Source organism: Stigmatopora nigra, chromosome 11 (assembly GCF_051989575.1).
Source record: "Stigmatopora nigra isolate UIUO_SnigA chromosome 11, RoL_Snig_1.1, whole genome shotgun sequence".
Taxonomy (NCBI): Eukaryota; Metazoa; Chordata; class Actinopteri; order Syngnathiformes; family Syngnathidae; genus Stigmatopora; species Stigmatopora nigra.
This window is the reverse complement of record NC_135518.1, coordinates 9,132,130-9,145,348: the sequence shown is the minus strand read 5'-3', so window position 1 is coordinate 9,145,348 and position 13,219 is coordinate 9,132,130. Positions and strand designations below refer to the sequence as shown.

The 13,219-nt window shown below is 43.2% G+C and overlaps 1 protein-coding gene across 9 annotated transcripts in view; it reads left to right on the top strand.

Moving 5' to 3' along the window:
- myo3b (myosin IIIB) overlaps positions 1 to 13,219 on the top strand; it is a 47,435-nt gene that overhangs the window by 23,012 nt on the left and 11,204 nt on the right. For all 9 annotated transcript variants that reach the window (XM_077728211.1, XM_077728215.1, XM_077728214.1 and 6 more), the window contains 10 exons: positions 2,477 to 2,556; positions 3,088 to 3,108; positions 4,052 to 4,129; positions 4,975 to 5,180; positions 6,550 to 6,661; positions 6,733 to 6,895; positions 7,493 to 7,573; positions 9,105 to 9,201; positions 10,525 to 10,561; positions 11,451 to 11,562. In XM_077728211.1, the coding sequence (XP_077584337.1) occupies positions 2,477 to 2,556; positions 3,088 to 3,108; positions 4,052 to 4,129; positions 4,975 to 5,180; positions 6,550 to 6,661; positions 6,733 to 6,895; positions 7,493 to 7,573; positions 9,105 to 9,201; positions 10,525 to 10,561; positions 11,451 to 11,562 (987 nt within the window). The remainder of the gene's footprint in view (positions 1 to 2,476; positions 2,557 to 3,087; positions 3,109 to 4,051; positions 4,130 to 4,974; positions 5,181 to 6,549; positions 6,662 to 6,732; positions 6,896 to 7,492; positions 7,574 to 9,104; positions 9,202 to 10,524; positions 10,562 to 11,450; positions 11,563 to 13,219) is intronic.

Genomic DNA, 13,219 nt, shown 5'->3' with positions numbered 1-13,219 from the left:
TCGTACGTCTCGGGAGGCGGACGTAGGTCTTTGAGGATGCCGACTATTAGCCCGCGCTCTAATCATCTAGTCAGGAGGGGATAGGAAATCCGGCAGCCAGCGCAAATTAATGCGACCCGCCGAGGAATGTGGCGAGCCGGCGAGTGTCCATTTGTCAAGGCTTAGGTATCACTGTTCCAGTTTGCCCCGCTTCATCTCGCCTTGATGGCGTCGCGCAAACGAGAGGCGTGAAAGCGTGCTGACGCTCGGCGTGCCCGTTCCACCCGTAGTCGCTAATTCATCGTGACAAATGTGCTCAGATCATCTGGCCCAGTCGCGCTAATGGGGAGAGGGGAGAAAGTCAGAGCGTGCTTCATTTGCGCAAGACGCAGTCCAATTAATCCCAGCGCCATTACTCTGGGCTAATTGGAGCGGGGCCCTCTGCCTGTCCTGCGTGCGTCTTGCCCGTGGATCCGACACACTTTACCCACTTTTCTTTCTTTTCCTCATTGTTTAATCCTATGGCCGCACGCGACTCATTTTAGCAAAATATTTACCACTCACAATCTGTTCCAAGACGCAGGATGAGCTTTCATCAATTAAGATAGACAGTTTGGACGTTTGGTGCAAAAATAATGAATAACTCTTATGAGATTGTCTAATGAGGATCTACAGCAAGGGTCAGGAACCTTTTTGACACAGAGAGGCATGAACAATACTTTCAAGTATTATTCATTGAGAACCATACTCAGAATTTAAAAGTAAACATACATGAAAATGTTTGCATTTTTTTCCATTCATTTCACCACTTTTAAAGTAGAAAAGGTCTATCTATAGCTCATAGGTTAGTGGAGAGCCATATTCACCCATCAAAAGAGCCATATCTGGCTCCCGGGCCATAGGTTCCTTACCCCTGATCTCTAGTGTCATAGTGCCTTGAAGGTGGGAAGGCACTATACATGTGAAAGTCCATTTACTATTTTAATTGTTTTATCATAGAATTGTTTCATACCATGTGTGTATGTGGTTTTTATTTTTTGTCCCCTGCAGCACTTAGCTCTTTCACTGTTTCTTTTTAAAGGCTATTTTTAAAGACTCGTTTTAAAAGGCCCCTTTCCCCCCCAGAAATAATCATGTTTCAAACTATATTATGCATTGTATTGGCTTTCTTTCCACCAGAGAAGCTATTTTAAAGAGCACTATAAAAACAAATGACTTGAACATAGCCAAAATGTAAAATGTCACAGGAGCTTTAAAAGCGCCGGATTGCCTTGCAATGGCGTGCTCTCTTTGTTCAGTTGCCTTTCTTCCAAGTGATCCTCTCTGGTGTGATTGTAATATCTGCATTTGATTGACATTTGTCATCCGCACAATCTTGAATTGAAGAGCTGGCACTGATCCGGTCTTTCATTTCGAGCTGTTTGCCTCCTCAACCTGTACTTGAAATGCATCATAAGTACAAATAAGCTCGGCGTGTGTGCACCCGGGCAATTGTTGCCCTGTCACTTGGGTTTTGTGTTCCCAAACTTACAAAGGTTTTTCTCATCACCGTACTCACTCGGATGCTGGCAGAATGAACGCCTATGTATGTGTACAGTGTACTGTGTACTTTTTTTTTTCCTTGCCAAAGGTGTGTGTGTGTGTGTATGCGTGTGTGTGGCACATCTGTGCAGCTATTGTTTATTCATGGAGTAAACCCTTTGAAATGGTTAAGATACTTCGCACTCCTCATTATAAAAATCCTGCCACCCATGGATTAGGACTTTGATGCCCCAATCCTGCTTCAAAGGCTGCTTTCACTGCTATTAATCACAGTTTAGCCTGTGAAGATATAGCCAGGGAAAACATTTGGACATCTTGTGCGGAAACTTTGAAAGGTTGAGACTGTCGTGCATATGCTGCTTTCCTAATATGTTCTCTCGCGTACGCAGCTGCGCTCCAAACTGTCTTTGAATAACACGCCGCAGAATAAATACACATTTGTGAATAGACGATCGCAGGCCACAACTTTAGGTACGCATGCATACTGAAGAGATTGAATAAAAAGAGAGGCTTTGACAAACGTTATGCTCTTTGGAGATGTGCAATTTAAATATTGCATTTGTTGTGGTTGTGATGGAGAACTGTAAGAGAACATATAGCCTGAGGCTGCTCTCTTATGTTGCTTACTTTAAGTCAGTTTCAAATTTTACATCATCCCCAGTAAAAGCACAATTTTTTAAAATGCCTGAATACTTTTCTGACTTTGTGAATTCAATTAGATCACGACAAAAGTTCTTGATTTGATTGCCCTTGTTTTGAATTTGATGGACAGCTTTAATTGTCATGTCTCTTGTCGTATAGGTATAGATACCTATAGGTATAGGTATATGGAAAAAGATAATGTTAATATATAAAAACACCCCCCTCCCCAAATCCCTTATACTTCTGCCATTCTTCTACTGATCTACTGACATGATTTCCAACCTGCACTGATATACACTTTTGACCTGTTCAGGGAATTTGGCCAGCACCCGAGCCCGAGTGAACGCCGCCTCACGATCTCTGCCGCCACAGCTGAGTTCAGGACGCGCCAAGGTGAGACTCCTAATGCCCGGCGTGTCGCTTATGAGCGAGCATTATGCTTTTTATGAGTTGCTCACAGGCATCGCAGCCATACGCAGCACTAAAAAAAAAAAAAAAAAGAATAACTATGCCGTGAAGCGTAGCCACATTAATAGACTGGCCTGTTATGTTTGTTCTCTTGCTTGTGGTGAGGCGGCATGGCCATCTGGCACTTGGTGTCACGGGGCCTAAAAAGGAATTTGGAATGTTTTCTCATCTTAATGGCCACTTATGGAAACTTTGATTTCCACAAATTATAGCGTGCTTCAATCGGTGGTACTCTGCATACTTTCTAAATCCATTTTTTAATTATTACGAGCTCATAAAACTCATGTCTTTTCTTACTTTCTTTGGGGAACACATTTTTCCTTCAGTGCAATATAATGTCACATTTCCAACCACTTTAGCTCCTTTTTTTTTCTCATTTTAATTGAACTATTTTACCTTTACACTTGTCTCTCTCTTCTTTCCATGTTTCCCTTCTGCATGTTCCTGTACTATAAGTCTCCCAAATACCTCTTGAAGGTAAGGTAACTCTCTGAAATGTTATTTTGGCAAAAAAAGCAAAAAACAGTCAATTAATAAGCCCCGAACCGCTTATGCTTACAAGGCTCAAGTCGGGAGTAGTAGAAGTCGTTAATAGACCATTGATTGAGGGTTTGGAATCCAACTTTTTGAACTTCACTTGTACAAAGTTGGACTCTGTTTCTCCAACTTGGAATATGATCCACTTGCACTTGATAATCACAATTTGTCCTTGGGCAATTTGAGGCTTCTCCAATATTCCGCAAAGAAGAAAGGGACATTTTAAAAGTCAATGCGACTCCTGTAATATGTACGCCGTCATGTGCACAATCAAAGTTTAAAAGCAAAGTTGAGTGCAAGTGACTGTTAGAACAAGTCACCGGAACAAGCAGAATAAAGTCAAGCCAAGCTAGTTAGGCCATTTTAAATACAAGACTCTCCTTTGTACTCGCGAATGTTTAGAAATTCTCAAAGGCGTCCCGCGTTCACGTACTAGAGCTTTTTAAGATATACCTTTCTTTCTCTGTTGAACTAAAGTATTAAGATATGCACTTTGCCACGTAGGCTTACCATAAAATATCTATCGCTTCATTAATTTTGATGAAGCCACGAACTGCCAAAGCCATTACAGAGCTTATATTGCGTCTCGTTAATCCGGCGTGGGGACGGCCGTACGCTTGATGACGGCTAGCCTCGTTATTCAGACGACTCGGCAATTGTACTGTGCCCCAAAGCGGTGCCCGTGCGTTCTCTAGATTGTTCGCTTTAAGTGTTTATGGGCCCGGTTTGTACAGGCGCCATACTTTGTACAGCTGTGCGTTCCCCAGTGGCCCGTTTTTAGTTGCCTTGTCGATAACTTTGTGTCTCGGGAACTCGTGCGGCGTCGGAGGGCCGGTTGGGGTCTGTCTGTCAATGCTTGCTCACTGTGAGTGTCTGTGCACAGGTGGACACCATGGAGATGATGCGTCACCCAGAAGAGACCACCAGTATGAGGAGACAGACCGTGGCCTCCTATTTCCGTGTAGGTTCTCTTTCTTTAAAAGTCAAATTCTGGTAATGTATGTTTTACATTATTAGTGGGTTAGAATTTGTTTCGGATCTAGTCATGCTGGATAAATTCAAGTATGTCATGAAGTAAAAGGGGAAAAAAATCTATTTTCTTTGGCCTCCTTTTAAATTATTCTGATTATATATACAATTCTAAATTATTTAGGAAGATATAAGGTATATGCAAAAAAGAAAGTGTCAATAACGCTAAAGAGGGTTTTATTTATCCCTTAAAAATATATCATATTATTTTTTGCAATTAGTGAGTTTTATAAATTGTTTTTTTCCATTTTATAGCAACATTGCTTTGCTCAAACATTTAATGACAATTTTGATGTTCACTGGATAATCCTTTGTGACTAAAAATTACCAAAATTTGTCAAACTAAAGTTAAAAAAGGTTGTTGTCCAACCCAATTCATTTTGAACTTTTTCTCGTTTAAGGTTCACACAAAAAATCCTTCCTTACTGTCAACAATCTCCATTAAAACTTTAAAAACTCTTACTCTCAGACTACCCATTTCATGAGTTGCGTCACCCCACTGACAGATGTTTGGAGAAACAGACACATGGCAGCAGATGTGTGTGTGTGACACAGGTGATCATCGCCCCCAACACTAAATTTCAGACTCACTGAATTTGCAAGCAACCACTTACAAGTTGTCGAGAATCAAGACATTTATTTACATTCTCCCAAAACACAAAGATGCCAATTATCAATGTCTTTGAACATTTGGCTCTAATGAGAATAACGATAGTTCAACCAGCCTCAACGCTGCGGGACCTGATGTTAATTACTGTCGCAATGTTTTTTTTGCAGTACTCTCTGATGGACCTGCTTTCCAAAATGGTAGTGGGTCAGCCGCACTTTGTGCGCTGCATCAAACCCAACGACGACAGGCGGGCGCTGTGCTTCTGCGAGGAGAGAGTGATGGTACAGCTACGCTACACAGGCATCCTGGAGACCGTCAACATCCGCCGCCAAGGCTACTCGCACCGCATCGCCTTTGCTGAATTTGTCACTCGGTATGAGGCATACACGCACACACAAAAATGAAATGCTATTTCCATCATTTTTCTTTTCCATTTTTGAGGTGAAATCCAATTCAATTCACATGACTGGTAATGTGTTTTAATGGAAAAAAATAATGGAGATGATTTCATAGTAGGCTTAAAAAAGTGGGAACACTATGCATAAATTATATGCCTCAATATTGGTATATTTTTCATTACATTTAACTTGGCTAAATTTTATTTAGAAACAAATCTCCCTAATTTGAATTGCTTGACTACAAAAGCTGAGGTCAAATTTTTTTGGTAAACATTTCTGACCTGCAAAAACCATAGAAGTATTAGTCTTTCATATAAAGGAGCAAATGGGACCACTGGGTCTACTTTATCCCATCTGAGTCATGCAGGTAGCCGGTTGGCCGGCCAGCTAGAACAACTAACCCCCCACTTTGAATCTAACCTAGTTTAAAACGCATCCTTTTATATCAAAGGCCCGTCTGATGTTGTGAGCACTGCTTTGTGTTAATCATCAAAGACAAAACAGGCATCAACAGAAATAAGAAAATGAAGGCTTAGGTAGAGGGCGCCGTTCAAAGACGTCCACTGGCCCCTCGTCATTTTCCCAGCGAGACCAGAACGGAGGAGAGAGAAGTACTCGGGTATCATATGCCACTTTAGTGCCACTTTGTCCCGGGCTGGTAAACTCTAACAAGAGGATCAAAGTGAGGGTTTGGCAAGCGGTCAAAGGCAGATGGCTCTTCCCAGACTGAGAGGGGGGGATGGGGATGTCAATGTCTACTGTGTGGATCAGGCAGAGGTTTTCCCAAAATGTGATCGGATTGCGACAGCGTTGAAACTTTAAGCACGTGATAAATTGTGTGTGACGTCACTTGCATTGGCTTCAATGGGTGAAGGTTAATTAGTTAGTTTGTGTTTTGGCGAGTCACCTCACATTCATCTTTAACAGGTTACACAAAAAAATGAAACTGGCAGAAGTGGACATGCTTGGAGGTTTTTTGTGAATTGAACACCTCTTGTGACATTTTTATAGAAGTTTTTCCACTTCATCCTGAGCATTTTCCAACATTTTTGCAACAACTTGCAAAAACAAGACCAGGGCCTAGAAATCAGAATCAGAATAAAAATCAGAAAGCACTAAAACCATGTCAACAAACAGAATTAACACGTATTTCTGGAGCAATAATTGCCCAAAAGCAGAAATATAGATAACATTTGGGAGTAAAAACCAAGGAAAAATACAAATCAAGACTGGAACCAGACTGTCACAAAAGCGAAAATCATTGTGATGAACCAAGTTGAACAGTAGTGGTTCCATTGTGCTGTATAAGACAAACAAAGTCTTATCTTCTGACTTCTCTTGTAGGTACTACTACCTTGCATTCCGAGCTCATCAAATGCCAGAAAGCAGCAAGGAGAATGCTGCCACCATATTAAATCAAGCCAAACTGGAAGATTGGGTCATCGGAAGCACAAAGGTTAATCATTTTACGTCATTTCTTTTGTTTGAAGTTGAGGTTTTTAACCTGTCTTCTTCCTGTCCTTTCAGGTATTTCTGAAGTACTACCATGTGGAGCAGCTGAACTTACTGCTCAGGGAGGTGATAGCTCGGGTGGTGGTAATTCAAGCCTACACTAAAGGCTGGCTGGGGGCACGACGTTATAGAAAAGGGAAGGAGAAGAGGAATAACTGTGCCATCATCATCCAGTCAGGTATGCTGTTTACTTTTAAAAGCCGAAAAAAATACAGTTCATGCGCATTCGTCTTTTGTTTACGTTCGGACAGGTGTTTTGCGGTGATTCTTTCTTCCAGTTGGCGATAAAGTGGCAGTTTTTAATGGGCTCTTAACATTATTTTTCTTTTTTAAAGGGTGTAGGGAGTATGGCGCTACAATGAAAAAAACATTGTAATGTTTGCCTATGCATAGTTGAAACCGATGGTGCAATCGAAGGTAAACTTGTGAAAAAAAGCTTATATTTGGGCAGTGTTCATGTTGGAGCAATTTTCCAAACACAACACGTTGTATTTAGCTTTCTCCAATGAAAGTGATTGATTGTAGGCCGTTTGGGATTAACCCCTAGTGCGTTGTTTATCGTGGGGATACCTTTGATAGCCACCGCTTGACCTTGAGCGGTCCAGGGCAAGCTTCAGAGGAGACGATAGGACTTGGGAGAATTAAGAAGGATTCATCTGTGCGCCACCCGGTTTACACATTGTTTTGAAGTGGGATCTTGAGTTTTCTATGTTCGCCTCCCCCCCTCTTTGCTTGCTTTCACACAAACGCACACCCTTTTTGTTTTTCTCGCCAGCCTGGAGGGGTTTCATCACCCGGCGGAACCTCAAGAAAATCAAGAAGGAGCGGGAAAAGGCGGCAGTCCGTATCCAGTCAGGTAAATAAAAGAAGCTTTGCAAGTTTTTCCCACTTTGGAATTTCTCATGGTCAAAGTGTCAGGTGGAAACAGACTTTTTCATACATTTTCTAGTAGGGGCCAAAAGATGGACGGCCGGGTATGAAAGCTTACAAAAAAAAAGTGAAATCTTTGTCCAGCTCGGCCCGTTTTTGATCTCATGAGTAGCCCAGGAAAGAAGTAATAATTAATTAATAATGCATGGAGCAAATCTTTTGAAAGTTTTTGGCCAGCATTTGGTCCCCATGTTTCTGAAGAACAGTGCATACTGAGATCAGTCTTCCCTTTCATCTCTTTGCCAGCAAAGGCGAGAGAGGGGCTTATCCCTTGTTTCCTCGCCACTTCCTCCCTCAAATTCCTCGCCTATTACGCAGCCCTCGCATACCAGAAACAAGATGCCTTTTTATACTGTCAACCTTTTCATCTGAAATGTAAATTAATTCTTACTCAGTGTGCCTTGACAGAGATCAAAGTGGGCACATTAACCTTCCTGCCCCCTCCTCCTCCTCCTCCTCCTCCTCCTCCTCCCCATCCCCTTATGTGGAGGACAAGAGCGGCTGCCAAAAAGGGGGCAGGATAGAGGAGGGCAAGGGGGAGGAGATCTGGCTTTGTTTGGCCCCCTTCTCTAAGGGCTTCCCTCATCTGGCACACGAAGCACCCCCGGTAGCCCCCGTGCACCTTTTGTCCCACGTCGTCGCCCGCGAGCACGCTTGTAAATAAGTCCGCCGACGGGATAAACGGGATGGCGGCGTGGGGAAAAGCCTCCGTGTCGCCACCGCCACCACTGCCGTCGTCTTACGCTCGCTCGTGGCCTCTGGCGGCGGGTGGGCGGGGGAGGGTCTTGGCTTATTTGGAGAACCTGAACCTGACATAAGTGCCCCCCCTACCCTCGTCCCCATCCCCGTCCTCCGGCACCACGCTGTAGCTCATTCACACGGTGTGTTCTCGGCAGCTTATAGCCTTTGAGGTGGGGCAAATTTGCATTGGGAAAATAAACAGATGCCTTTCAAATACATGAGCCTGGTGGCCCCTCAGATCTCTGTGTGCCCCCGAGGGACACGCACACTCATCGATTAGATTCAGCAGTGGAAATTACAAGCGTGCCTTAACAATGTAGTCCATTTTTCCCTTTTTTTTTTTGCACATTTAATTTCAAAAGCCAAACACAATTTAGACAGGTTTCTTCGTTTAGTATCCATAAAAGATCCAGTGCACTTGTGTTATTTAGCTCTTTCCTTTCCATTCTAATATGGTCATTTATGAGGATATTTGAAAACTTGCATTAGTGTGTCTAATACTGCGTATAGACCGACCACTTTTTGTGTCTTTCGCGTACAAAAAGTTAAAGTCATGGCTTTAATCTAGTAATTTTAGAATTTTTGTTGATAGATTTCCCCTCCATGACTTTTCCCCCCCTTTTACTAAATTCTGAGAACATTTTTAAGATTACATCTTGAACACTAAAGAAACTTTGTTTACATGACGGCATATTTAATTTTCATCTCCAATGCAGTTTACAGAGGCCATCGGGTGCGTAAGGACGGCGAACCTCAGAGGCGCAGATGTCACCCCGAGGCTGACGGGAAGACCACCAGAGAGGACCATATGGGGTGAGCCTTCGCATCCTCTCCTTGAGGCTTTTGACTTCTATGGCGGTTCACGCCGTGCCAAACAATAAGACTCTTAGTGTCATGCTCAAGAGGGCGTCTATCGGGCGAGAACTACTTTCGCTGCCTCTGGTTTCTTATACTAATACGTTGTTGTTTCAAGCCCATCACGACGCTCCTCCCCACTCTCCTCCTCTCAAACGCGATAAGTATCTTTCCAGCGGCCGCAAAAAGGACTTTGAGCGCCGCGCCGGTCTCCAAATGTACAACTTTGAGTTGATTCGGTGCATTTGCGAGCCATTTGTTCAGGAAATCAGACCCAGTGTTCGTAATAGACGCCGTTTTCCAAGTTTCGACCACCCTGAAAACAAATGATGGCCTTTGCTAAGAATATATACGACAAAAAAGGTGGCATGTTTTCACAATTCACATTTAAAACCTTGTTAGACTTTTGGGCAACTCATAAGATCTCCTAAATTGTAAATTTACACATCTGAAAGTGTTATGCAGCTCGCCTCCTTCCACTGAGCGAAGGCTCTTTGGGGATTTTTCTCGCCGTGTTTACAATCATAATCCTTGGTGAGAAATACTTCAAACCTCCACTTAATAATTCTGTTTAATCAGGACTGGAATCTCTCCATATATATTTACTTTGACATGATCTGGCCCGTTTTCCTTCTGCAGGGAGCTCCATTCTCACCTTACGTGCTGTTCTTTTGCTCTTCCGTACACATTCACGGGCCGTGGCGTTAGTAAAATAAGGCGAGGTGGCTAGGAAGCCGCAACAATCACATATTTTGGTAGTTTAAAGTACTTGCTTAACGTGGATGTCGCCGCACAGAAAAATATGGCCAATAATAATGACGTTTTGGAGTCACAGAAGTGAGCTTTTTGGTTTTAGAGCGTATTCGCTCACAAACACTCCTGCTTTTATGACATTTGTGTGAAAATAAAACCATCTGATTTGGGAAGGACAGGTTTCTACCTGGAAAATGTAATGTATAAAGGATGTCAGAAGGGTAAATATATATATTTTTTAATATGCACACAAAACCTTACCTATTTTAGAGTCTGGTGCATTGGCCCATTGATAAACTGAGGTATTATTTAATTTAAATTAACCACAAGAAGTGTGAAATGATTCGCTGACGTCGAACATTCAATCAGTTTGAATCACTATTGTCATTAGAGGATGTGAACTGTAACTACGAATCACTGCCATTTATGCACCCTTCCATGGATGTTTCACGATTTCAACGGACTTTTTGTATTTTCCGACATTGTCATTTCTGTTCATACCACTAAAAATGCTCTTTCCTTTCACAGTTCTCCAAACCTGAGGAGCCTACAGAAGGGAAATTTTGTGAGTAATGCAATATCTTATCAAACGAGAAATAGCTTGACTTTAACCTTCTACTTTTAGCCGTCTATCTCTGTTAGAGCTCCTCTTTAAATCTGCAGATTATTTCTTTGGAAATGTTTTGAGTCCTTGAGACAAAAAAAAAAAAAAGAAAAAAAGAGCTCTGGCACTTCAGCCTCTATCTCGACGGAGAAGACAGGGTGGTACGCAGCGAGAGAATCAAAAAAGCTGGAAATTCACGGCTGAGAATAAATGCTCGCTCGCTGCTCCCCCCGAGGTGATTTGTCTTTGCGCTCCTCTTTCTACAGATGTTAGAGCCCTTTTTTAGTAAAGACCTGGGGTTCTTTGGTAGCACTTTGATATCCTGCTCGGATTCAATATGTGAAATAGAAGAGCCACTCCGTGACTTGGAGCACATCACACTCTTTGAAGTCTGATCCAATTTTTGCTGCTCACCATTTGATGTTGAAAGGATGAAATGAGGGAAATGTACAGTTTTTGCCAGTAACTCTGCCGAGCACATGTAAGATTAAAAAAGCAAAATCCTTCGGAGGATGTACTTAGAAATGTTAAGCAGATTAATACTTTCCTATACCTTTTTTTATTCATAGATCAAATTAAATATGAGGAAGTCCATGAGCTGTTTTTCTTTTTTTTCTTTTTACCCCTCTGCACAATTACTAAGTTGCCATTTCTGTTTTTTTTACGAGGAGGTGGGGCAATTGCATTAGCATTTGATTAACATTGCAAAGCATCCTAATGTTGCACGCTACGCCCGCTAAATTGTACGTACAAAACGCGGCGTATACTCGAGTTGATTTCCGAGCGGCTTTCTGCTCGCGGCCCTGCCACCAGCCCAGGGCTTGATGCCACTTTTTTTTTCTCTTTCGAGGTGGGGCCCGACAGCCGAGACAGACGCGTGAAAGACGGCGGGAAAGACAAAGACGGCGTAACCAAGCCTCGCGGAGAGACAGCCGTGCTGAGAGATGCACTGTGTAAACAAGGTAAGCCTGCGCGCCATGCCGCCGGGTGCAGGTAATTATGGAGAAATCCTGCTTTAGTGGATAAAGTGCCATTTTTGATTCGTGGGGCCCCCTTTCCCCTATTCTAATCCGACGCTGCCACTCTTTGTTGACAGCCAGAAGTCGTGCAATAACGTGCAAAATATTTGGGCCCTCGTCAACGACTCAAAATCACATTCATGTTGCCCCGTCATACCCCGATCTTTCCCGATCCCTCTCTCAGACCTCCACGGCCGTCAAAGTCAGCTGTTTCCCCTCAAAAGGCGCCCAATGAGTTCAAATGTTTGAGTTACCCTCCCCTGTCATACCCTTATTTTTCTTAACCCCTCACTTGGATATTTATCACCGCCAAAGACATTGATCAATAACTTCTCCTTCCCACTTGAATTGGCTTGGACAATTACTGCCGTCCTTGGCTTCCATACAGTTAAAATGCAGCACCTAACCCTCGTCCCTGTCATACACTAGTCTTCCCCGTCATCCCTCTTAGACATTTGTCACCCTTAATAGCCACGAATGAGTTTAAATGTTCCATGATCCTCCCCTGTCATATCCTAGTCGTTCCTGTCCTCCCTCTTGGACATCTGTCACCGTCAATGTCAGCCAGTGAGTTAAATCTCCCCCTGCCCCGCCATACCCTACCCTACCCTTAGCCACCCCTGCCCTACCTCTTGTACGTCTATGGCAATCAATGACACTAAAACCTTGATTATTCACTGTCAGCCAATGACTTAAAATACACAAACCCTAATTTGTTGAACATGTTTGATTCGCTGGCTGCCCCGGGGCAAGAATTACATTAATGCCGTTCGGTGCCTGGCAGGCTGAGTGGGTGGCGGCGCGGTGGGACCGCCGATTACGCCCCGCATCCAGCCTAGAACTAGGGGCCACGGGGCCCGCCCAACCCCTCATTAGAGTTATTAGAGGGCGACGAGGTAAATGACGGAGGTGGAATAGCATTTCCCCGCGCGGCTGGGAAGATTGCGGGGATTAGACGTGATAATGTAACACAGACGGGGCTCTCGGAGCGGGCCCGGGATTAGTGTCAGCGCACCACAGCGGGTCTGGGTTAGATAGCGGCTAATTCGTTAATGCCGCATACAGGTGACCCCCGCTCCCGGGCATCAATGCTACTCAAGTGTCTGATTTGGAATGTCAGAGTAATTACGGAAGGAGACATTTCAATGAATGCCACTTTTAGTCAAACGTGCGTTTGGGGAGAATCTGCAGCTTTTCCTTTTCGACACAACACAAAGCCCCGATATCCTGACAGAGTGATGAGGTGCTTTTTGTGTCGTTACCTCCATCAGGGAAGTTGTCTTATCACACTTGGCATGTTTGTTTACAGTGGAACAAAGTTTGAGGTTGTCAGAGAACTCGGTACTGTCATTTCTTCAGTTTAAGACGCTCTCGTGTAGGGGTTTTGTGATGAATTGTCTTCACGCTTACAGGTGTATCATGTCGGATTTCTGTAATACTTTGCAAAAGTGTATTTATTATCTTTGTAATTGATCAAAATAAGCTCCATTGCATATTTACAGCAAAAAATATTATTCCCCGAGGTACTGCAACAGTAGATGTGATTTGAATATGACCTTATGTCGTATCAAATGTATATTTTATCATTCTTATCTAATAC